General features: G+C 41.2%; 1 protein-coding gene, 1 long non-coding RNA gene and 1 pseudogene across 6 annotated transcripts in view; 2 read left to right on the forward strand and 1 right to left on the reverse strand.

Annotated features, from left to right (window-relative positions):
* Nucleotides 1-26,052, forward strand: part of Cnot10 (CCR4-NOT transcription complex, subunit 10) — a 66,448-nt gene that overhangs the window by 26,341 nt on the left and 14,055 nt on the right. For 4 of the 5 annotated variants that reach the window (XM_013513774.1, XM_005383627.2, XM_005383625.2 and 1 more), the window contains 6 exons: nt 1,769-1,886; nt 3,985-4,134; nt 5,387-5,589; nt 14,528-14,649; nt 16,432-16,608; nt 18,695-18,775. In XM_013513774.1, the coding sequence (XP_013369228.1) occupies nt 1,769-1,886; nt 3,985-4,134; nt 5,387-5,589; nt 14,528-14,649; nt 16,432-16,608; nt 18,695-18,775 (851 nt within the window). The remainder of the gene's footprint in view (nt 1-1,768; nt 1,887-3,984; nt 4,135-5,386; nt 5,590-14,527; nt 14,650-16,431; nt 16,609-18,694; nt 18,776-26,052) is intronic. The other variant, XM_005383626.2, reaches the window with a different exon arrangement.
* Nucleotides 830-24,577, reverse strand: LOC106148432. Its single transcript, XR_001233866.1, has 2 exons — nt 23,894-24,577; nt 830-1,057 (listed from the first exon to the last, which is right to left on the reverse strand). It is a non-coding gene; the product is annotated as an uncharacterized LOC106148432 (long non-coding RNA).
* On the forward strand, nt 12,527-14,008 carry LOC102014055 (annotated as a pseudogene).

Raw genomic sequence — 26,052 nt, forward strand, 5'->3', positions numbered from 1 at the left:
CCTCCATTTTATTTATTATTTTTTAGAACTTCCATTTTAAATAGTTGCCTAGTATTCTGTGAGTGGTTTATCACAGTTCACTTAAACATTTTGCAGATAATAGCCATTTATATTATTTCAGCATTTTTAATACTATACCAAAGACATTTAAAAATGTAATGATCAAATTGTAGCAAAAACCTGTTCCTTCCAAATGAGTTTTGGCTTGAGTATACCTTTGGTGTTTTCCTAGTACTAGAATATTTGAGATATTGTTATTCTTCCCTTCTTTTCCCTCCACCCTGACCCTCTATTGATAAATAATTAAGATGATAGGGGAAGCTGGGCGTGGTGGCACATGCCTGTAATCCCAGCACTCAGGAAGCTAAGGTAGGAGGATCCTTGCGAGTTCCAGGCCAGCCTGGGCTACAGATTTGTAATGAGCTCAAGGCCAACCTGAACTGCACAGGGAGAGCCTGTCTCAAAAAAAAAAAACAAAAAGAGAGAGAGAGAGAAGAAGAAGGAGAAGATGGTAAAGGAAAGAAACCAGAATTGTGAAGAATCTTACTGTTTTTAGAAAAACTTGATTTGAAAGTATGAGTCAGCTGGGTATGGTAGCATGTGTCTATAATCCCAGTACTCTGGAAGGCTGAAGCAGGAGGATTGCAAATTCATGCCCAGTACTGCCCCCACCACCAAAAAAAGTGTCAGCCTTGAAAACCCTTGTTTCCTAGTGACCACAGCGCGGGGCTGTACACAAGGCTGACCAAAGGAGACCTAGAATTTAGAAGGAAGTAAAGCCCATTTTTAAGTTAAAGTGAATTAAATAATAAGGCAAGGATTACTGCTGTCCTCCTGGATCTCTGGCTGCTTTTATATTCTTAAGTACTGTTTCTTAGAGGCCCTTCCACTGTGAGGACTCTTTGTTTTGTTTGCTGTTCTTTTCAGAACAGGTAATAAGTTGCCCAGGCCATGCCACCTCAGCTCTTCAGTAGGTGGGACTACAGAGATGCAGCTCCATGCCTAGCTCCGCGAGGGTTCTTAGAAGGGCAAGGTGATCTGGAATCCAGAACATGATCTGTTAAAAGACAAGATTAGTGCTCATTAAAAAAGACTTGCTACTGCAAAATTTTTCCATTCATAGGATGATACTTTTTATTTCTATTTGGAAAAAGTATTTGATTATTTGAGTCCTAATGAAAGGTACATTTGTATTTTGTATTCTTAGAAATAGGAAAGATCACTAGTGTCTCTAATAACCATTAGAATGAAAGAAGACCTAGTTTGTGCTCCTAAATTGGGTTCCAACTAAACAAACGCAGACACCTCCTGCAGTCCCAGGTACCCAGGAGGCTAAGAAGGAAGCTCATTTGAGCCTGTAAGTTTGAGGCCACCTTGGGCAACACAGTGAGACCCTGTCTCTAAAAGTTAAATTAGCTTCCAATTAGCAGTACAAGTGAAATAATCAGCTGAAACTATGTAAAATAAACATATATATAATTTTATCTTTGTTTTGTTTTTTGGATGTGTGGTACTGAGGGTTGAACTCAAGGTCTTCTGCATACTTGGCAAGTATTTTACCACTGAATTACATCTCCAGCCCTAAACAGTTTGTAGTCTTTTAGATTGTAAGAGCAGTGAAAAATTTAGACCATATATAGTTTTTTTGTGTCCATGACTTAATAGATTCATTCATGCTCTTGAACACATACCTAGGTAAGAGTATAATTATGATCTTGCATTAGCATCTGAAAACAAACTTTAAATACCTTTTATATTTTCTTTACAGTCTGCACCCTCTCTGTTTCTTAAAAGCAATTTTGAGTACTTAAGGGGTAATTATCGAAAAGCTGTAAAACTGTTAAATAGTTCAAACATTGCTGAGCATCCAGGATTCATGAAAACAGGTAAAAGAAAGTTATCTTCCTGGCTCATCTGTACTTCGTTACCTCCCAGCCCCCATGCCCTAGACTGTTCTTCAGAGAGATTTTTTGCTAATTTTTAAGTGAAAATGTTTTAATATTTCTGCTGCAGAAATTCCTGGAATTTTAGTTTATGATTTGTTTCCACTTATAAGAAGTCCTATTACTTTTTTCTTTCACTTTTCCTTAACCTTGCTTATTTTTTCTTTTTTGGTTTCTAATATTAACTTGGAAATTATGTCCAGGGAGTAAGATCCTTGGGCTTTTTTTGCTTTGTGAAGTAAGACCTTTTAAGGAAATGAGATAATACTTTTATTTTTCCCCTTTCTCCCATAAAAGCAGTAAATATGGTGGCTTCTTTAGACCATTAATTATATCAAAACTATTTCTATAAACTTAGGAAAATAGTGCTGGGGTGGTGGCACACACCTGTAACCCCAGCACTCAGGAGGCTGAGGCAGGAGTATCATTGCAAGTTTGAGGCCAGTCTAGGCTACAAAGTGAGCTCAAGGCCAGCATGAACTGCATAGTGAGACCCTGTCTCAAAAAGACAAAAATAAATAAATAAATAAACTTAGGAAAATAATAATTATCTATTCTTGACTCTGTTTAGAAAGTTAATTGCTTGATCCTAAAGGTAAAATGAAAGGTCTGAATTGTGACTGTCATAAAGGTTTGTGTCATTGCTATTTTAGGAGAGGGAGAAAGAAAATTACTCAAGAAATGAGGATAAACTATTAAAAATGCTTGTACTGCATGAAGTTTAAAGTGCAAACAATTGACTGTGGGTATAGGTTAATTACAGAATATGTGGATACCATACATGAGTCTCTGAGTTCAATTCCCAGCACCAAAAAGAAAAGAAAAGCAAAAAGTTAATGAGTTTTTTGATTGTTCTAGTGTTTTGGATTCTGTTCAAATACATACAGAGTACACATAGAAACACACTCAAACCTTCTACCACCTACCCTTCAGTGCACTAAAGGCATGCACATGAGAAAAGCAGCTTGTTGTAATCCTCCTAGAAGTGTTTTGTTCTAGATACCGGTTTTGAGTTCTGAATTTTTATTTTTTTGAACCCAGGGAATGCTGAGCTACATCTGTATGACCAGCCCACCTGCACTGCGCTCCCTCTCTCTCTCTCTTCCCCTCTCTCCGTCCTTTCCTTTTCTTTCCTTTCCCTCCTCTTTTCTTTCCTTATTTCTTCTTCTTTCTGGAGTTAGAATTGAATCCAAGGCCTTCACACAGAACTGTATCCCCAGCCCCATTTTCTTTTAAATTTTGAAACAGTCTTTCTCAGTTAGTTGCCCAGCCTAGGCTTGAACTTGTGATCCTCCTACCTCAGCTTCCAGAGTGCTGTTAATTTAGGTTGCAATACCGTGCCAAATTTTGGGGGGTTTTTTTCCTTTCACTCCTGGTGGTTGAGCCAAGGGCCTCACACATGCTAAGCAAGACTGTACCACTGAATTACATCCCCAGCATTTGTTTCTTTTTTACTTAAAGATGGGATCTTGCTAAAGTGCCCAGGCTGGCCTGGGACTTGTGGTCCTCCTGTCTCACCTCCAGCAGCTGGGGTTGCACCACCTCTTTTCTAGGTGTGCACCACCACACCCTCTGATTTTTCATGTTTTAATGGGGAATGTAGTTTAGTGCAGAGACCTGGGGTTCATTCCCCAGTACTGCAAAATAAATGAGTGAATGAGATATAAAAAACAAGGGAGTTTAAAGTTTTTTCTGATATTTCTTAAATTTCAATTGTCTCCTAAACTATTCTCCAAGGACTAAATAGAATTGCAAGCAGAATTAACCTAGATATAATCCATCTTGTATAAGGGACGTCAAGGTTCAAAATACTTAATTACTTATTTATTTAATACTGGGAATTGAGCCCAGACAGCATGGACCCTCATCACCAGTCCTTTTTATTGTATTTATGTTGAGATGGTCACATGCAGTTGCCCAGGCTGGCCTCCAACCTCCACTACTCCTTCCTCAGCCTTCTGAGTAGCTGAGATTACAGGCATGTGCCTCCACACCCAGCAAGAGTGTGAGTTTTTGTGAACAAATTTATTTGTGTTCTCAGGTGAATGTTTGCGATGTATGTTCTGGAATAATCTTGGGTGCATCCATTTCGCCATGAGTAAGCACAATTTGGGAATTTTCTACTTTAAGAAAGCACTGCAAGAGAACGACAGCGTCTGTGCACAGCTCAGTGCAGCGAGTGCTGACCCAGGTGAGCCCAGCAGTCAGGCACAGTTTGTATTTTACTGCTTGATAAAAGCATGATTTAGGGCTGGGGATTTAGCTCAGCAGCAAAGCGCCTGCCTCGCAAGTGCAAGGTCATGAGTTCAATTCCTGGTACCGGAAGAAAAGACCAAAAAAATTAAATTAAATTACAAAAAAAAAAAAAAAGCATGATTTAAAGGACAAGCAACAGGTCAGAATGCTTGGAGACCTACATGCAATTGACACTGATGCTGCCCAACACATTTGTCTGTGGGAATTTTTAGTAGATATTGCTGCTCTAAATAATATGGTGTTAGGAGTGATTTGAGGTTTTTGTTTTGTTTTTTTCTCCTTTTTTTGAGACAGAGTCTTGCTGTGTAGTTCAGGCTGGCATTAAACTCACTATGTAGCCCAGGCACTCACAGCAATCCTCCTGCCTCAGCTTCCTGAGAACTGAGATTACAGGTGTGCACTACTATACCCAGGAGGAGTAATTCTGAATTACAAAAAAATTTGTTAAGTTCATTTTTTTCTTTTTTTTTGAGATAAGGTCTTGCTATGCAGTTCAGGCGGCCTTGAGTTCACTTTGTAGCCCCAGCTGGTCTCAAACTCACAACGATCCTCCTGCCTCAGGCTCCAGAGTTCTGAAATTACAGGCATGCACCACCTCGCCCACCTCTTTTCATGCGTTTGAAGTTAGTACTCCTGCATGATAATGTTACACACCATATTTGATTAGTCAGAATTAGTATTGCTGCTGGGCATGGTGGTGCACGCCTGTGATCCCAGTTTAAAATTAGTCAGTTGTCTAATTTTAAAAATAATAAAAACATGTTTAACTGATATGCATTCTAAATAACAAGTAGTCTTATTATAGATGATGAATCATTGAATAAGTGATCACACATGATGATAAAATAGTTAACCAAGCTGAAAATGGGAATAAACTTCCTGTGGTCTCCAAAAATATGGGAAGGTGTGAAGTTCCAAGGTGTGAGAGTGGCTACTCTTCTCTCTGCTTTCCCAAAGCACTGCTGCCTGCATAGCTGGCAGATGAGCAGACATCTCTGTCGCTGCCAGCATAACAGTTGAGATGACTGGGGAATGTCTGTGAGCTTTTCACCACTGGTGAAATCTATTGCAATTTCAGATTGTGGCCGCTACTATTAAACATGGTATTAAACATGGTAGGGTTCAAGGACTTACTAGAATAAATACTATTCTTTAATAATTTATTCTCATCAAATTTTTATCACTAGGCAAAAAATTTTCAGGAAGACCCATGTGTACTTTACTAACCAACAAGAGGTATGAGTTACTGTATAACTGTGGGATTCAGCTTCTTCACATCAGAAGGCCTCTTGCTGCCTTCGAGTGTCTGATCGAAGCTGTTCAGGTTTATCATGCAAATCCTCGCCTGTGGTTACGGCTGGCTGAATGCTGCATCGCTGCCAATAAGGGGGTGAGTGCTGCTTGGCTAAGTTTTTTAACTATTTCTCGTCTCCACCATTTCTTATATGGAAAGCAGAAAATACTTGGGAATATGTAAGACCTCATTTTTGTTTTAACCTTCATTGAGTTGTATAATTTGCTGTTTTTTAATAGTTCAGGGAAACTTTTAATTTAAAAAGAAAGTCTTTTGTTAACAGCCTGGTTCTTGGTCAGTATGGCAGTTTGAAGAGTTTAAGCCAGTAAGAAGGTCCTGTCTTTCAGAACAGTGATCTGCTGGCTACTGGGACAGGGTCTGTGATCTGTTGGTGTGGGAATAGTGCATACACCAAGGATGAGAGAAGGACTAATAATGGAGCACGGAAAGAACTGCATAAACTCCATTTACTTCAGTGCTTGGGGCTTTTACTTTTATTTCCTCCTTTGATCAGTGTTAGCTTAAGTTCACTTTGTCTGATAGTAAGATAGCTGCTGCTGCTTGTTTTAGGGCTCCCACTACATGGAATAGCATTTTTCCTTCCTTTGGATTTTTTAGTCTGAGTTTCTCTTTGGATTAAATGTGTTTCTTGTATGCAGCATACTGTTGGGTTTTGGTTTTTTGACCCATTCTGCCAATCTGCATCTTTTGAGTGGGGACCGTTCATGTTGAGAGACATTACTGAAACTTACTTATTCTTGTCATTGCATTATTTCCTATTGCCAATTCCTTTTTTTCCCTTCTGCTTATCTGCTCAACCTAAAGTCATTTCATTACTGTTTCTGACATCGCTGGCTTCATTTTCCCTTTTCTAGGATATCTGTGGAAATTTTTTAGAGTATTGATTTGATGGTCATGAATTTCTTAAGGTGCTCTTTGTTGTGGAAAAACTTCATTTCTCCAATTTTGAGAGATAATTTTGCAGGATATATTAGTCTGGGTTGGAGGTTGTTTTCTTTTAGGTCTTGAAACACTTTGCTCTAGTCTTCTGGCCTTTAAGGTTTATGTTAAGTATGGTATAATTTAGTGGATTCACCTTTATAAGTGATTCGTTGCTTTTCTCTGACAGGTTTTTTGGTTTTGGTTTTTTGAGACAGGATCTCACTTTGTAGCCCAGGCTGGCCTTAAACTCACAGTCATTGTCCTCTCTCAGCTTCCAAGTGCTGGGATTACAGGCCTTTGACAGGTTTAAAGATTCCATTTGTGGGCCAGGGATATAGCTCAGTGGCACAGTGCCTGCCTGGCAAGTACAAGGTCCTGAGATTCCTGGTACCAACAAACAAAAAAAAAGATTCCGTCCTTGTGTTGGATTTGATCCTTCAGGGATTTGACAGCATAATGTGTCAAGGGGAAGTTATTTTCTGATCTTAGCTATTTGGGGTTCTGAATATCTGTATGTTAAATTCTTTCCCCTTGCTGGGTATGGTGGCACATCCTTTAATCTCAGCACTCAGCACCCTGTCTTCTAGCTCTGACACTTTGTCCTCATTGGTCATTTCCACTGCCCATACTTGCAAAAGAATTTTTCATCTCCTGGAATTCTGTTTAAGAACCTTTTCATGAGGGGAGAGTGGGGACTTAGCTCTGCGGCACAGCACCTGCCTGGCAAGTGCGAGGTCGTGAGTTCAATTCCTGGTACTGGAAAAAAAAAAAAAAAAGAACCTTTTCATGGACTGTAATTCTTTGCTAACCTAGTCATTGCTGTTTTATTATCATTTTGCTTATCTCAACTAGCTTTTTATTAGTGTCTTTAAGCTCATTGATCATTCTGTTTATTAAGTCTATTACATGTTTAGTTATGTCATTTTTGAGCTTTTGGAGCACCTTATTGATCTTTTTGGTTTTTTTTTTTTTCTTTTTCTTTTATCACTTCATGTGATTTAGGTGTTTGGCTCTTGACTTCCTCCACACTGGTGCCCCTTGGATCAGTTTTAGGGGTGTTGGGAGTTTTGGAAGGCATGTTGTTTCCCTATTGTTTCATGTTTCGTGTGTGTGTGTGCGTGCATGTGCACATGAATGCTGAGGGTTGAGGGTAAATTGAAGTGGAAAGACCTTATTACCAGTAAGAAGCTCTCTTTAGTTAGTGTCGGTTTTCTGCTGCTATGCTCTGGGAATGGCTAGTTATGATATAGGGAAAGAAACTCACAACCTGAAAGATATCTGGGATGAGTTCATGTTCTCTAAAATCGAAGAATGGAATTTTAGGAACAGTGGAGGTTAAGAGCAGAACGTGTGTGTATGTATACACACACACACACACACACACACACACACAGCTTTTTTTTTTTTTCTTTTTGAGACAGGATCTTGCTGTGCAGTTCAGGCTGGCCTTGAGCTCACCTTGTAGCCCAGGCTGGTCTCAAACTCGCAATGGTCCTTCTGCCTCAGCTTCCCAAGTGCTGGGATTACAGGTGTACGCTATCACACACAGTGAGAATATATTTATTGAGGGAAAGAGAGCTTCTGTCCAAGAGGAGACAGGAGAGGGGCCCAAGTGGGTTGTCCAGGACTCTGTCTCTCAGGGATTTTTATAGAGCAAAACCACAAGGTGAAGGGCTGGGGATTTAGCTCAGCAGCACCGCGCCTGCTTGGCAAGTGCAAGGTCGTGAGTTTGATTCCCGGTACCGGGAAAAACAAACCAAAAAAAAAAGAAAAAAAAAACCACAAGGTGAGGCAGGTCCAAGGTAGAAAACATGGGAACTTACTAGGTGGGCATGAGGTGGGACAAAACTATGATCAGCCAATAAGATTACAAGGATAATTGTTTAGGTAAAATTGATTAAATCAGGATTAAATGGGGAAGCGAGTCCCGTAGCAAGCAGGCATGAATATAAAACAGGGGCCTTTTCTATAGGGGATTCAGTTAGTGACTCTTCCTGGCTTTTTAAGGTAATTGCTACCTATTTAGAATATCAATCCCTGATGGCTATCCCTAGTATGTGAGCGCATCTGTTTAATTTTTTGCCCTGAGGTCTGGCCCACAGCTGAAGGTATCTGTCTCTCCCACAGTTGCAAGGTATCTCATCTTCCATACTGGCTCCTTGAAGGGCCTGGCCCTGTCTAACTGCCTATAGTATTTCTACCTAACTCAGCTGCCTATAACAGTTACAGGCCTTTGCCCCTATCCAGCATCCAGCTACCTCCTTTAATTTGGGTGAGGAGGGGCTCGGGATTTAGCTCAGCGGCAAAGCACCTGCCTGGCAAGCGCAAGATCGTGAGTTCGGTTCCCGGTACCGGAGAAAAACCAAAAAAAAAAAAAAAAAAAAAAAAAAAATTTGGGTGAGGGAAGAGTGCAGTGTAATTGGCCCATTACCCAGTTCTCTGGAAACAAACCACAGTAATGTTGGTGACACAAAAACAAACCAGATGTTAGCATACAGTGAAAACCAACTAATAGCAACAACTGTGCCGCCACTGGCAGTAGCAAAGAAATCAACAACAATAATAGACTCAAAGACAAACTGGGTATTGACATAAGAACCAATAAAAGCTAGCCTTGTACCACCCACCCTTAACAAGAGAGAAGAAACTTACAATACAGTGATCCCTCACCTGTCATGGGCGTTATGTACCAGAGACCCCTGCAATAGGTGAAAATCCATGAAGTAGCAGTGTCATATTTATTTTATTATTTATATATATTTTAAGGCTTTATAAACCCTTCCCACACTCCTATAAACGTTTTATTAACCTTTCCCACACTCTCATAAACACTTCATATGCTCTTAAACATTTTCTATACTCTTAAACCTACGTAACTTAACAACATGTAAAATTCTATATGGGAACTCACCAGTGAAATATACTCAAGTTGAATGATAAAGATCATGAATTATGTAGCTATGCAGTACTGATGGTGATGATGATGATGAGATGAATATACTGCACAGCCAAGAAGAGCATCACTGTACCTATATACCACGAGATGCCACAATATTGCAAAAACTCCGCGATATAGTGAAAACTCTGCAATACAGAACTAGATTTTTTTTTTAAACCCACGATACAGTGAAGCTGCAATAAGTGAACTGCTCTACAGTGGGGCATGACTGTAATGATATACACACAAAGACAAACCAAATCTTGATACACAGTAAATGTCTACTAAATGCAACAACTGTACTACTATTTAAAATAGGAAAAAATTCAACAATAATGGCATAGTCAGCTAAACATATAAAAATTAATAAAGCTTAGTAGTAGTACTGATAAAAACTGGAGGAGATAGATCAGAGAAAACAAAGTAAAATTTAAAAAATGAAAGTATGATGAGCCTGGGCATGGTGGTACATGCCTATAATCCCAGCATTCAGGAGGCTGAAGCACAAGGATCAGCACTCAGGAGGCTGAGGCAGGAGGGTCACCACAAATTCAAGGCCAGCTCAGACTACATAGAGAGACCATGTGTCAAAAAAAAGGATGAGGAGGAGGAAACTGAGATAAAGCATCCAATTAAAGAGGAAGTAAACTACAATTAGATAAAAGTAACAGAAAAGAACAAACAAAATGAAAAAAGGGGAAAAAAAGAGATATGAGTCCAAAACAGTCCTGGGTTTGAGTGACTATCCTTCTGTTACCTTCACGTTCTCTAATTTCTCTGTGATTTCTAGTTTTCTTGTCAGCCCTTTTATTAATTCCTGAAGTTTTTCTCTACTTCTTTCTTTTCTTTCTCTTTTGTTTTTGTTTTTGCTTGTTTTTTCTGAGACAGGGTCTCACTATGTAGTTCAGGCTGGCCTTGAACTCACTGTATAGCACAGGTTGGCCTCCAGGAACTCAGCTGATCCTCCTCCCTTAGCCTCCTTGAGTCCTGATATTACAAGCATGTGCCACCATGCCCAGCTTTTTCTTCTTTTCTTTTTGCTAAGTTGTTGTTTTACAGATGCCATGCATCTAGATGCTGGAGAGACTATGCTATGCTGCTGGATTTTATGTCACCATGTTTCTTCTCCTCAGAAAATTTTCTTATCAGGCAACTTTTTAATTAACTGATAAATAATTATAGGAAGAAATTATACTTTCTCTTTTAATTTTGAGGTATAATTTCATTTCTCCCCACTCCAGCCTGCCAGAGTGCTGGCACTAGAAGTACGTGGTGCCACACCCAACTCCAGTATATACTTTTGAAAAATAAAAAAATCTCCAAGTTGGTCGTGGTGGTGCACACCTGTAATCCTAGCACTCAGGAGGCTGAGGCAGGAGGATCAAGTTTGAGGCCAGCCTGGGCTACATATAGTGTGTTGAAGGTTAGCCTGAACTATATAGCAAGACTCTATCTCAAAAAACAAACAAAAAAAAAAGGAAATTGTGGAGAAATACGAGAGTGGCATTCATGTGACTGATCTCCCTCATATCAACAGCAAGTTGAAATCCACTATCTCAACAATCCTAGAGAGCTGGGCATGGTGGCACACACCTGTAATCCCAGCACTTGGGAGGCTGAAGCAGGAGGATTGTTGCAAGTTTGAGGCCAGCCTGGGCTACAAAAAGAACTCAAGGCCAGCCTGAATTGCATAGTGAGACCCTGTCTCAAAAAAAGACCAAAAAAAGAACAATCCTACAGAGAAAAGATTTGGGTAAGGAAGCTAATGTTGCTAAAGGTGTTACTCATATTAGTAAGCCATGGCCAACAGTGTTAGACAAGTGAGGAACACTATTATTAGTGCACATAAATGAAAGGCAGATGGTAGATATTAACCTGCCTGACTCTATAATTTGTGAAAAAGCTAGGGACATAAATGCAGAGCTCATAAAGGATACTCCATCAATAGGCATTTTGTGCTGCTAGTAAGGGGTGGTTTCACAATTTTAAAGTGAGAACCTGGGATTCATAGCATAACTAGGCATGGTGAAGCAGCCAGTGTTGATAAAAAGGCTGCTGAAAATTACATACACCACTTCAAAATGATGACACATAGAAATAACTTTTGTTCTCATCATTTTGTTTTGTTTTGTTTCATTTGTTTTGAGACAGTGTCTCTATGTAATTTAGGTGGGTCTTGAACTCACTATGTATCCTAGGCTGTCCTCAAACTCATGGAAGTCCTTCTGCCTCAGCCTCTGGAGTCCTGGGATTATAGGCATGTACTTCCAGGTTGGCTTAGTTGGGGTTTGTTTGTTTGTTTGTTTGTTTGTTTTGGGGGTTGTTGTTGTTACCTTTGGCTATACTTTTCTTTCTTCTGCACAATATTTGAGGAGAATTCAAATACAGTTTTTTTTTAAAATCCCCTAAAACACTGTCAAATAAGAGAAGAAAAACCCAGCAGGAAAAATGATAAACTCCAAGTAAAATTCCATGAATTTGTTTTTATTAGGTCAAGCAGAAAGGATGCTTTTGTAATCCACTACACAGAAAGCTAAGGCAGGAACAGCCAAGTCTGAGTGTACCTGAGCAACTTAATGAGACCCTGTCTCAAAATTTTAATAATTAAGGGGCCAGGGTTATAGTTAAGTGGTAGAGCGCCCCTGGATTTGATTCCCCATACCACAAAAAGGAAGCTGAACAAAGCAGTTCGTACCTTGAGAAATAAAATGCTGACTTAATTGTTAAACTGGGGATATGGAAGTCATTTTTTCCTGTTGACCTGATACATATTGTTTCAGACTTTTCTTGTCAGAGGCAGGGCTCATGCTACCTGGGCAGTGTATAATACATAGAGATCTGCTGGGCAAAAAACACAGGTCCAGAATCTTAACGTATGATTCTTTCTCATTGAAACTAGTCTATCACACCTTCTGACTGTCTTAGTTACTTCCTCATTGCTGAGACAAAATACCCAACACCCCCAAATTACAGGAGGAAAGCTTTATTTCAGCTCACAATTTGTAGAGGTTTTAGTCCATAGTCTGGATCTAAGGCAGGGCAGCATGGCAGAGAAGAAACAGTCTGTAGCAAGGTAGGCACAAAAAAGCAGCAGCAGTGAACCTCCCTTTTTCATTTTATTCCATTCAAGCTACAAACCTGTTGGTTGGTGGCACTCACACCCAGGGTGGGATTTATCTTTAGTAAATCCACCCAGCCACACCCAGAACTATGCTAATACAATCAGTGGAATAATCCAGTTATGCACCCATGATCCAGTCATACCCAAAAGGCCTACCTGGGAGTGCATGAGGCTTTAGGGAACATTTTAGATAATAAACCATAATACTGGCTATTGGTGATTGAAGATCCGGTTGATTAATGTGAGATTTTAGTTCCATTCTGTATGGGCCAGTTTGATTTCATTTGTTATGTCTTCAGATATAACCATCTAGATCCATTTGCGTAGCCCAAGGGATCAAGGAAGAGTCTCTGGATGGATCATTGTAAATCTATCATGACCACTGAGAAGTTAGAAGGGAAGTCCATTAATGGTTCAGAATGTCTACTTTAGTCACTTCCTGTACACAAAATTAATTTGAATCACAGCAGTTGCATTTCTTAGCATTGTGTAATTTTTTTAAAAAATACACAAGAGAATTCTTGTTTTATTAAAAGTTATATAAGTAGGTATAACAGTAGTAAAGTTAAATACAAAACTAGTCAGAGGATGTAGCTCAGTACAAACTTGGTTTTGGTCTCTAGCACCAAAAGGGGGAAAAAATCTTTGCATAATGTGAAAACACTTTATGAGGCAGAATTTAATTCTGCAAGTTCACATTCATGGGCTCCAGTTTGAGAATTTGGAGTTTGTTTTTATGGTGCTAGGGATCAAACCCAGGGCCTTAACAAATGTTAAACTACATTCCCCAGTCCTAGGGAATTTTATGTCTGTTTGATGAGTAGTTGGGATTCCTCATTGAAGGTACACTGGGGATTTAGAGTGAAGAGAGGAGTGTTGTCACAGTGCATATGCATCACCTTTCAGTGCAGCATTCTGGGTAAAAGTGTGTCTGGGAAAAATCTGAAGGGCATGTGCATATGGGAGCTTCTTCCTTTTGCCTTCGTGTACCCCTGGAAGCAGTATGGCTCACCAGCAGCTGTACGGGAGCCACCTGAGGAAATTTGGCCAGGGCTCTCGCTCTTGCCACATCAGTTCAAACCAACAGAGTCTGATCCAGATGTGGCCAGAGCATGTGCTGCCAGAGTTTCCATCAGTACGCAGAGGACATGGGCTTCATCAAGTTGGATTAAGTAATCTTCCTTCGATGGATTATCCAGGACATCCACTCAAGGAAGACCATGCTTACTCTTTGTCCATAAAATAAATACTTTTTAAAAGCTTTTTAAAAAGTACAGTGAAGAGAGGAGATACACTGTACTTATATAAAAGTAGCCTTTACTGTTTTCAGTTTAAATGTTTCTGTGGCTTGGAATTTCAGTTTCTTAGGGGGCAAGATTATGTCCATGTAAACTTTAATGTGGATAGTTTGGTAAAGGCTATATATTGCTGGAAGTTTAATACTTTCAGTTAAGAAGGAAAAGATCTATGTTTTAAGACAGGCATGGTGGCACACTCCTGTAATCCCAGCACTCAGGAGGCTGAGGCAGGAGGATTGCCATGAATTGGAGGCCAGCCTGGGCTACAGAGTGAGTTCAAGGACAGCCTGAACTACATAACAAGACCCTGTCTCAAGAAACAACAAAAGCAGGCCTGGTGGTAGAACTCCAGGTCTCTGGGGGACTAATGCAGGAAGATCACAATTTGAGCCCAAGCTTGGCAGGCAACTCAGCATCTTAGCAAGGACCCTATCTCAGAGGGAAAAAGAGAGAAGGAACGGAGGGAGGGAGGTAAGAAGGGAGGGAGAGAATCAGGGAAATGTTTTTTGTTTTGGGGGGTTAGTGTTTTTAGGGTTTTCTTGTTTAGAGACAGGGTCCTGCTATGCAGTCAGGCTGGCCTTAAACTCATTTATGTAGCCCAGGCTGGGCTTGAACTCACGGTGATCCTCCTGCCTCAGCCTTCCAAGTACTGGGATTACAGGCTTGTGCCACCATGTCCAGCCTCAGATTACATCTTACAGTTTAAATTTAATTAAAATTACTTGTATTTTGTAGACTTCTGAGCAAGAAACTAAAGGTCTTCCAAGTAAAAAGGGAATCGTACAATCTATCGTTGGTCAAGGCTATCATCGTAAAATAGTTCTGGCATCACAGTCCATACAGAATACTGTATATAAGTAAGTATTTTGCAAAGAGAAAGTGTTTCACATAATGTACTTATGTGTAAAAATATGCTTTAGAATTTATCATTTCAAAAGAGTAATTGCAGCCAGGCCTGGTGATGCATGCCTGTAATCTCAGCAGCCTGTAATCCCAGCACTCAGGAGTGCGAAGCAGGAGGATTGTTGTGAGTTCAAGGCCAGCCTGGGCTACAAAGTGAGCTCAAGGCCAGCCTGAACTGCAGGGCGAGACCCTGTCTCAAAAAGACAAAAAGAAAAAACCAAAGGAGTACTTGCTTTGTAACTTGGTTTATTACCACTCCAGTAAACAGACCTTAAAATGGGGCATAATGAATGTTACCTGATGTGTCATTTTGATTTACTAGTCCATGGGTGGTGTTTGGAATTGCTGATGCCCTAAGAAACTGTGGTTGATTCAGAGTTGTTGTTCAGAATATCCAGAAGAGGGCGCCGTGATATCTCTCTTTATAGACAATCACATCTCGGGTACCATGCAGGGTTGGTTCTAGGATGGCTGTCAGCCCAAAGCTGATCTCTCAAAGCCAACCAACCACAAATGGAAAATATTCAGAACAAAAAATTGAGCCGGACTAATGGCACACGCCTGTAATCTCAGCACTCAGGAGGATCACTGTGAGTTCAAGGCCAGACTGCACTGCATAGTGAGACCCTGCCTCAAAAAAGACAAAAAGAAAATTATATCCTCACTGAAAATGTACAGACTTTCTTGTTATCCGCAAACAGTACAGTATAGTAGCCATTTACATAGCATTCACATGGTGCTTGATACAGCAAGTGCTCTAGAGATGATTTGAAGCATGTAAGAGGGTATGTACAGGGTATATGCAAATACTGTTCCGGGGCTGGGGATTTAGCTCAGTGGCAAAGTGCCTGCCTGGCAAGCACAAGGTCGTGAGTTCGGTTCCCCGTACCGGAGAAAAACCAAAAAAAAAAAAAAAAAAACAAATACTGTTCCTTTGGGAGGAGGGTTTGAATTGTTTTTTGTTTGTTGGTTGATTCGGTTTGGTTTGTTTTTTTTTAAAACAGGGTCTCAATATGTAGCCCAAGGTGGTCTCAAACTTGCAGCAGTCCTCCTGCATCAGCCTCCCAGCATTGGGATTATAGGCATGCGCCACCATGCCCTGCCAAAAGTATGTTTGAAAGCAAAGATCAACCAAAACAAGGCTCAGATGTGAAAATACGTTTTTCCTTTTCCCGTTCTTACTTTACTCATCCTGGCCTTCATTACATTTTTCCTCATTTGCGAATTTTCTGTACATTAATATTGACACTGCAGTTGTCACCCATTCTTGGTATATATAATGTATATACTTACAACTCATTATTTATGCTTTTTAAATCTTATATATAAGATTCCAGATTGGAATTCTTTAGCATTCTCTTCTTACTCCTCATATTAAAATTTCTGCTGGAACTGTAGCCCAGTGGTGAGGCACCTGCCTAGCATGACTGGTGCCCTGGGCTCAATTGCTAGCACTACAAAAAAAAAAAAAACTTAAAATTTTCTACCAGTCAGAACTAGCAGTATAATATGCTTAGCCAATAGAATAGGCTGTGAAGCACCACAAAAAAAGAAAGAAAAGAAACTAAAATTTCAGTCAAAGAACAAAGTTTATGTTGACCTGGGCTACATAGCGAGACCCTGCCTCCAAAAAAAAAAAAAAAGAACAAAGTTTCTATAACCATTGATTGGTTTTGTTACTGATAACAGAAAGTGTTATCTCCTCAAGTTAGCTAATGTGGTTTTGTTCTGTTAAGTGATGGGCAGTCTTCAGCTATTCCTGTAGCCAGCATGGAGTTTGCAGCCATTTGTCTCAGAAACGCCTTGTTGCTGTTATCTGAAGAACAGCAAGATCCAAAGCAGGAAAATGGGTCTAAAAACAGCAGTCAGCTTGGAGGGAACACAGAGAGCGGCGAGAACAGCGAAACTTGCAGGTACAGTGAGCCCTGTCACCTCGCTCTTCGGCAAACCTGTCCTTCTGATAAACTCCTGGAGCCTTCCCCCTGAATTTCCAAAATTCTGTTTTAAACCATAACAAAAGAGACTATATTTCCAATATTTTTTCAATATAAAAGAAGGTTAAGTAAAGAGATATCCTTGAGGGAGAAAATGGAAATAGAGCCAGGCATGGTGGCGCACGCCTATAATCCCAGCACTCGGGAGGCTGAGGCAGGATCGCTGGGAGTTTGAGTCCAGCCAGGACTACACAGTGCATTCAAGACAAGCAAGTCCTGTGATTATCAAAGATAGCATTTTTAACACTTAAAAAATACTTAAATCCTATAGTGTCTTATTTCTTATAATTCTGTGCCTTTTCTCTTATCATACTGTAAACTACTAACCCCCAGAATATTTCTGTGTTTTCTACTTTGCTGGTATAAAGTAAAAATCACACCAAATACAGAATTTTGTTTTTGTTTTTTTTTTTGCGGTACCAGGGATCGAACTCAGGACCTTGCACTTGCCAGGCAGGTGCTTGTGCCACTGAGCTGTATCCTTAGCTCCACAATATAGAAATTGAGAGAACTTACCTAATAGTAACAAAATAAACACCATTATATAGAGAAAGTTCTGCATTTTATACATGGTACTTTTTTTGAGACAGGGTCTCTCGCTGTGTAGTACAGGCTGACCTCGAACTTACGGTGATCCTCTTGCCCAGCCACCCAAGTGCTGGGATTACAGGTGTTCACCACCAACACTGGCAAGCATTTTTTTTTTTTTTTAATTTGGAGGTTAAGAGTAGGAAAATGTATTGGAAGAATAGGAATGGGGAATAGGAATAGCTCTTGAGAGACAGGAGGGGTCTCAAATGGGTTGCCCAGCATTTTTTTTCTGGATTATAATTTTTTAAATGTTTATTATAGAACATTCAGGAGAACTGCCTGTAATTTCAACACCTGGGCGGCTGAGGAAGGGAGGGTGACCAGTTTGAGGCCAACCTGGGCTGCATAGGGAGTTTCAGACCAGCCTAGACTAATGAATGAGACCATGTCTGAAAAAAAAACGAAAAAGCCAGATGCTGTGGCATAGGCCAGAAATCTCAGCTCTTCGGAGGCTGAGCCAGGAGGATGAGGAATTTGAGACCATCTTGAGCAATTTAGCAAGACCCTGGGGAAGGGGTGCAAAGTTGGGCACAGTCGTGCACACCTGTAATTCCAGCACTCAGCAGGCTGAGGCGAGAGGATGCCATGATTTTGAGGCCAGCCTGGGCTATGTAGTAAGTTCAAAGATGGTGTGAACTACCCGGCGAGATCCTGTCTCCAAAAAAAAATCTGTTCAGTTTTTTACTGTAGCTGATAAAAGGCAGTCTGAATATTGAAACAAAATGTGTGAAAATATTGGAGTGATTTGTAGTAGGCTTGTTTTCAGTTTTTTATTTTGTTTTTTTTTTTTTTTTTTTGATTGGTTGGTTGGTTTTGAGGAAGAGTCTCGCTATGTAGTGCAGGCTGTCCTTGAACTCAAGATGATCCTCCTGCTTCAGCTTCCACCTCAGCTTTTGGTTTGGTTTGAGCTGTTTCTTTGGTTGTTGTTATTATCTTGGGGGTTTTTGCAGTAATGGAGGTCAAATTTAGGTTATTCTGCCACTGATTTCTAGATTCTCTGACCAAGTGAGACAGGTTCTTACAGGTTCCTAGCCTGACCTTGGACTTGTGCTTCTCCTGCCTAAGTAGGTGAGATTTCAGGTGAGATTTCAGGTGTGTTCTACAGGGCCCTACAAGTTAGAGACTATTTAAAAGCAGTATTGTATTTCTTTCCCTAGCGGGAAAGAAAACAGTACACCTATAGTTTTATCCTGGTGGTGGGACTAGGGATATAGCTCAGTGGCACAAGCGCCTTCCTGGCAAGCGCAAGGTCCTGAGCTCGATTCCTGTACCAAAAAAAAAAAAACATAGTAGTGATACCAAATTTGTTTTGTCTTATACATTATCATAAACACTTGCATGGGAATGGGGAAAGAGAAACAGATTTAACATTAAATTTGTTTCTTTTCTTAATAAGAGTCTGTCTCTATTTCAGCAGTAAAAGCCATGATGGAGATAAATTGATTCCAGCTCCACCTTCTTCTCCACTGAGAAAACAGGAACTAGAAAACTTGAAGTGAGTATGTAAACAAAAGGAGCACTGCACCTATTGAAAATGAACCTATTTTGATGTCCTTTATTGGTGACCCTAGAATTAGGCAGCACCTCAGTGTATAAAACAGAATGAGTGTTCCAATAAGCTGAGCAGCTGTCACAAACAGAAAAAGGCTGAAGAAAGCAGGACTAGAAAACAAAAAGCACTGTAATCCCAGTATTCTGGGAGGCTGAGGCAAGAGGATTCCCAAATTTGAACCCAGCCTGGGCAACTTAATGATACCAAGACCTTGTCTCAAAATAAAAAATAAAGGGCTGGGGAAGGTGGTGGGTTCATTCCCCACTAGTGCTCCATAACTGAATAGCAGTCAAATTCCAACCATATAACTAAAATAAATCTAGTGCTAGATTTTGTCCTGAGTGGTAATTTTAAAAAAAGAAGTAAAGCAAACCTAGGTTTGGAGTAATACAGTAAGCTTGGGAGAATGATATGGATTATAAATGCTTTGTCATAAAGAGTTCTTTTCACAGCCAAGGGTGGTGGCACACTCCTGTAATCTCAGCACTCGGGAGGCTGAGACAGGAGGATTGCCACAAGTTCCCAGACAGCCTGGGCTACATAGTTAGTTGAGAGGCAGCCTGAACTATACAGCAAGACCCTGTCTCAAAAAAAAAAAAGTACTCTGCACCCCCAACATATCTGATGTTTTGTGCAAGTGTCTCTGTTTATGAAACCAGCAACATTTTATACTCTGTAAAGGTTTTTGTACAGCCTAGGGTATAGCTCAGTGGGAAAGAGCACACCTTAGCATGCTTGAGACCCTGGTTGAATCCCAGCATCTCAAATACATCTTTAAAAAATGGTCGTTTAGGGGCCAGGGATTATAGCTCAGTGGTATAGCACCTACCGGCAAGAGCAAGGTCCTGAGTTCAAGTCACAGCACCACAAACAAAAAGGTCATCCATTTTTATTTTTTTTAGATGGTAAAAATCCAAATACAGTAATGTGAAGTAAGTCTTATCCTGTCTCGTCTCCTTTCTACCAAGGAGCATTGGCTGGGTGGTTTTTTGGTAGTTTGGTTGTTTGTGGTGCTAGGAATTAAACCCAGGGCCTTTGCACTGCGCTCCCAATTTTTTTGTTTTGAGATGGGGTCTTGCTAAGTTGCCAAGAAACCCAAGTTGGTCTCAAACTTGCATTTCTCCTGCCTCAGCCACCCAGAGTGCTGGGATTACAGAGGTGTGCCACCATGCCCAGCCCCAGGAGTGGTTTCTTTTATGTCTCTCCACTGACATTTCCCATTAGTATCCCAGTATATGGGTATATAGTGCTGTTTTACATCAGCAAGTTTGTAGTGTCCTTGCTGCTCCATACCTTCCTGTTTGACAATAAATCTTTTTTTTGTTTTTTTTCTTTTTTCCCCCCGGTACCGGGGATTGAACTCACAATGTTGCGCTTGCCGGGCAGGCACTATGCCGCTGAGCTAAATCCCCAGCCCCCAGCAATAAATCTTCAGAGATTGTTCTGTGTCAGTGTGTAGCTCTATTTCTTTCTCTTGGCTTCATAGAGTTTCATTATATGGAATGATTTATTAAACATTGTTTTATGGTTAGTGGTTTATAATGTTTTCAGCTTTTACTGTTACAAATAATGCTATGATCATTATTATGTCCATGTAAGGCAAATCCTTAATGAAGAAAGTAATGAAAAAAATGTTTTTCAGATTTGCCTTGGCCAGGCGTTGTGGCACACACCTGTGATCCCAGCACTCAGGAGGTTGAGGCGGGAGGATCACTGAGTTTGAGGCCAGCCTGGGCTACATAGTGAATTCAAATCCAGCCTGAACTACATAGCGAGACCTTGTCTCAAAAATAACTAAAGTTAAATAAAATAAAGAATGGTAGGAAAGAAAAAGAGTGAGAAAGCTAGAGAAAGAAAGCAAGCTGGGAATCTGAGTATGGTAGCACACATCTGTAATCCTAGCACTCTGGGAGACTGAGGCAGGAGGATCACTGAGAGTTTGAGGCCAGCCTGGGCTACAAAGTGAGTTCAAGACCAGCCTAAACTGCATAGTGAAACTGTCTCAGAAAGACAAAAAAAAAAAATTGTCTTAATTTCTACAGGTTGATTTGAATGAGTATTAATCTTATTCTTGCTTTATTTACCCATACAGTTTAAGAAAAATTTTATCCCATAGTAATTGAACATCTGCAGAGTTGTGTAATTTAACTTTGCCTTCTAAGTGTCACATTGAGGCAAAGGACACCCAGGAGGGGAGGTTCTCAGAGAGCCCATGAGTACTACTAGTGAGAAATTTCCAGAGAAAATAAAATTAGTTCTCTTATTCTAAGGGTGGAAAAGGAGAAAGGGTGTCCTTTTATGATACAGGAAAATTCCACGTCATAAAACAAGACAAAGATGGGTTCTCTGGTATGTATTAACCTTTTTTTTTTTTCTTATTGAAGCAGATGGGAGAAAGGAAATGGAACAAGACAGAAGGAACCTTAAGGTAGATACACAGACCAGGATTACTGTGTAAGGCAGTAGCAGTGGAGACGTGGAGGCAAATGGCTAAAGGAAGAAGTCCTAAAAGATTTGTGTCATAGTTTTAACAATGCATGGCCAGGCATGGTAGTACATGCGTGTAATCCTAGCCCAAGGGAGGCTGAGGCAGGAGAATCACTGTGAGTTCAAGGCTAGCCTGGGCTACAAAGTGAGTTCAAGTCCAGCCTAAACTGCATAATGAGACCTTGTCTCAAAAAGATGAAAGAGAGAGAGAGAAAGCTCCCAATGCAATGTTAAAGGGAAGTGTAATACAGGAGCCAGCTGAGTCTGAGCATATTGGTTCTTAGTAAGATTATGGAATTCTTAGAGGTTTCATCTATTTCTGACCTAAATTTTTGTTGTTGTTTGTTTTTTGGTTTTTTTTTTTGTTTTTTTTTCCTGGTATCGGGAATCGAACTCACAACCTTACACTTGCCAGGCAGGTGCTATGCCTCTGAGCTAAATCCCCAGCCCCCTAAATTTTTTATGTGATTGAAAATATGTGTGATTAGTGTAAAGTTTAGTTTTTATGGGCAGTTAGAGTTTAACCCTCTGTGCTGTAATACCCAAGACACCAATACAAAGCCCTGTTTTCCAATTTCTAACATAACTTTTTTTTTGTCTTTTTGAGACAGGGTCTTGCTGTGCAGTTAAGGCTGGCCTTGAGCTCACTTTGTCACCCAGGCTGGCCTCGAACTCACAGTGATTGTCCTGCCTCAGCCTTCTGAGTGCTGGGATTACAAGCGTATACCACCATACTTGACCAGGAGACTGTTGAAGCAGTGTGGAATCTTTGTTAAAATCAGTGTAGCTTTTAAAATATTCTCACATTTAAAACAAAAATTTGTCCCCAAATTGGGAAAATGTCCCAGAAATCAACTAAACATTTTAACTGTAAGGCTCAGATGAATTTAAGAGATGTTAATATCACACAAATCAGGGCTAGAGATACAGCTCAATGGTAGAAGGTTTGCCTGGCATGCTGAAGGTCCTGGGCTCAAACTCCTGCACAGCAGAAAGTAAAATAAAACCATGGGTCAGGAAAGGGATGGATGGATGGATGGATGGATGGATGGATGGATGGATGGATGGGCAGACAGACACACACACACTAGAATATTGCCTTGGTTCCTGAAGTACTCAAATCTGCAGAGAGCCACTCATTTCATTCAGTTGGAAAATTTGCCCATGGGCCTACTTTGAAATCTACAGTGAGATAAATGCTGTGACTTTAAGGTGACCCTTTCTCTGCAAAGCCAGTTTCTTCCTCACACTTCGCTTTTACTTTCTCCAGTAAACTTTGTCACGGCTTACAAAAAAAAATTTAGCTAGGTGTGGTGGTGCAGGCCTGTAATCCCAGCACTGGGGAGGCTGAGGTAAAAGAATCTTAGTGAGTTCCAGGCCAGCCTGGGCTACACAGTAAGTTCAAGGTCAGCCTGAACTGCATAGCAAGACCCTGTCTCAAACTCCCATCCCCCCAAAAAAGAAAATATTCTGTATTTTACGAGTTTGAGATTGCTTGTAGAGCACATAATCAGATTTGCTCCGACTATACACTCAAGAGCCAGGCATGACGTCTTGTGCTTGTCATTCCAGGGCTGGGGAGGCTGAGGCAAGATCACTTTAAGTTTGAGGCCAGCCTAAAGTACATAGACGCTGTCTCAAAAAAGTAAAACACACACAAAAAAATAAAATTTAAAAAAAACACGAAGCCCAAATGGCCATGTGGGCACTCTGGTGGGGCATGTACCCCCTCTCCACGGTCCAGGCTTCCTGCCCAAAGGACTGCACTGGCCCTGCCGATGGCGGCTGCCAGAGAGCACGCAGTGGGCGCTGCGCGGGCGCGTGGCCAGGCGGCGGGCGTGCAGGGGTGGATCTCCGCTGCGGGCCCCCTCGCCCCGTTGCGCCTGCGCCGCGGCAGGGAATAACCCGTTCCAGCAAGCGGGTTTCAGGCCTCGGAGTTGTTGGGCGCGATGCCCTGTGTCCGCGCATCCCTCGGGATCCAGAGGTCCGAGTGACTTCGCCCGGAGCCAGGGAGGGAAAGGGTGCGCCACTGGCCTGGATGGGCATTTTCCGGAAGTTTTGTAGTAAGCAGTTTTGTGTGCTTACGTATTTCTCGGAAAGCACTGACTGAAATACTTCTCCGGGTTTCATAACGGCTCTGTGACTCGGCGGACCCAGGGCTTCCTGCACGCTAAGCGAGGGCTGCGCGCCCGCCCTTCCTCCGCCTGACTTCGGCCTTCTCCCTGCGCCCTAGATAGGGCCCTGTGTCAGGTGTCCCTCGCCGGTACCGAGTACTTGACCCCGCGCCTCGTGGGGGATGGGCACGATGCAGAGCCCTCAGGTTCCCCGGCTCCGAGCCTGAGATGGCAGCGGGGAAGCGGAAAGAGAAAGGAGCCAGAGCCGGAGGCCGCCCCCACTCACCCATCACCCCTCCACTGAGCACTGCCCCCGCAGCGCGCTTAGCGCGGGCGGTGCAGTGGCCCCTCTACCTTCACAACAGTCTGCTGCTTTTTTTTTTTTGGTGCTGAACTTGAGCTCAAGAGCCACACCGCTGAGCTGTCTCCCCGGCCCAAAACCGTGCTTCTGAACACAGACCTTTTGGGCACATCCTGCCAGTCTCGGAGGCGTTGTCACTCATGAGTGTTTTCTTCCGTTCTGTAAGTTTTCGATGTTTTGAAGATGTTCTTTGAAACATCAACATTTTTCTTTGCTTTTTCTGTTAATTGAACAAACGCAAAGTAAATGATCAAGGAGTATCTTAATCTGAAAATATAGTAACTTCAGCCATTCAGAAGGCTGTCACACAAGGAATGAAGACTTGGTCAGCGTTTCGGTAAAGGTTGGAGCTTGAATCAAATAGAGGTGAACAAGAAGCTGCAGGAGAGCCATACGGAGTGCATCACTTACCTTAATAACTTCTCCCCACATAACACTGTCCACACTTGACTTGTCCCTTCCTCTGGAAGGAGGTGCTAGAACTTAATACTTCTCACAAGCACTTTCATGGCAAGCCCTTCTCTGCTAGTAATGGATATACTTGTACTCTGGGGGAAAACTGTAGCAGTAACAAACGGAGACAGGAGCTTACTATGTACCTCAAGCTGGACTTGAACTTGTTTTGTAGCCCAGGCTGGCCTCAAACTCAAGATCTCCTGCCTCAGCCTCCCAATTGCTGAGATTTATAGAGACACTACCACACCCAACAAAAATTGACAGGTTTAACTTTTTTTCTGGATTGTAGATAAATCAAATAAAATTGGGGTGTTTTGTTTTTGTTTTTTAATTTTAAAATCCAGTACTCTCTTCAGTTTGTTAAAAGAAATTACATTATTAAATATTTAGCCATTTTTCAAATAATATATGCTATGAGATTTCACTGCAAATTTATTTTCCTTTGACAAATGGTGACTGACTAGATTTTAACCATTCTAGCTTGTTATAATAAGGGTTAGTATTTCAGATATTTGGATTAGATGAATTTAACTCGGGTTGCAGGGCTTGACAAATTTTAATACCTTATCTTGCGTAGTTATGATTTAGAACTGAAAGGACAAAGAAAAAGCAGTTCCCTTTCCTTTCTCTCTTTCCTTTTCAGAGGTTAGTGTCTGAGGACCTAGGAGGGAAGAGTAGGGTTTTGCAGGGTTCTCCACAGTGCAGAAGCTTGTGTGTCTCTTCCCTTGAGGAGAGTTCTGTCTGCTGAACTGTCAGAACTCCTGAGTGGCTGGGAAAGCAGATTGCACGGTGCCTCGAGTAGTGTGTGTGTGTTGGGGAGGGGGTATACTTTAAGCAGTAATGATCAAAAGTGACGTGATTTCTTCAGGAGTTCAGCAGATAGAGCCATGTGCATTTCTAGCCATGTGCATTTCCCGGTCTCGAGGATTATTGTTATGTTCTAGGAGGAAGAGGCTGCATGTGAGAGGGTGTGAGAGACTTGGGATAGATTAAAAAGCATCAAGAAAGGGGGAACATGAATGATGAGGTGAATTTAGCACTGAAACTTGCTTAGTCCTAATGTCCCTTGATTAGAATGCCAACCCCAAAGTTACTTTTGTTTTATTTGGGGGGTTTTTGGTGGTGGTAGTGGTGGTGGGTTTTTGTTGGTGGGGGTGCTTTGTTTTGTTTTGTTTTGTTTTTGAGACGGGGTCCCACTATGTAGTGCAGGCTGGCTTCTAACCCCAGAACCTCCCCCCTCAGACTCCACGTGCTGGGATTACAGGCGTGTGAGGCCATGCCTGGCTTGTTTTCTTCGCTTGCTTGTTCTGTTTTCTGCAGTGTTGGGGATTGAGCCCACAGCCCTGTACATGCTAAGTAAGTGCCTTACCACTGACCTACACTTCCAGACCCCAAAATGTTTTTAAAGAGAGTTACAAAAGAAAGCAAAAATGTCCTCCCCCATCCTAAAAAAAAATGACAAACTTTTTTTTTAATCATGACACTTACTAATTTAGCACCAGCATCCAAAATGAACAAAAAAAGAAAAATAGCATTTACTATATAACAATTTCAGATTTCTTTGGTTGGGGTTCTCCCTGTGTGGTATTAATATTTCTTCTTTCAAACACCAAAACAGGAAAAAATATAAACCTAGTGGTAGCTGAAATTGGGGAGGACATCCTCCTGTCCTGTACAGGCATTCCTGGGCTCACAGCTGGCTGGAAATATTTGCTGGCATCTTTCTCTTGCAGTTGTTAGTTTCTCAAAGAGTAGTAGTAAACATTCTAATGTCCATATCTTATTTAGTCTTCCACTTCATT

The sequence above is a fragment of the Chinchilla lanigera genome, unplaced genomic scaffold (genome assembly GCF_000276665.1).
Source record: "Chinchilla lanigera isolate Chin_1 unplaced genomic scaffold, ChiLan1.0 scaffold00020, whole genome shotgun sequence".
In the NCBI taxonomy this organism is placed as follows: Eukaryota; Metazoa; Chordata; class Mammalia; order Rodentia; family Chinchillidae; genus Chinchilla; species Chinchilla lanigera.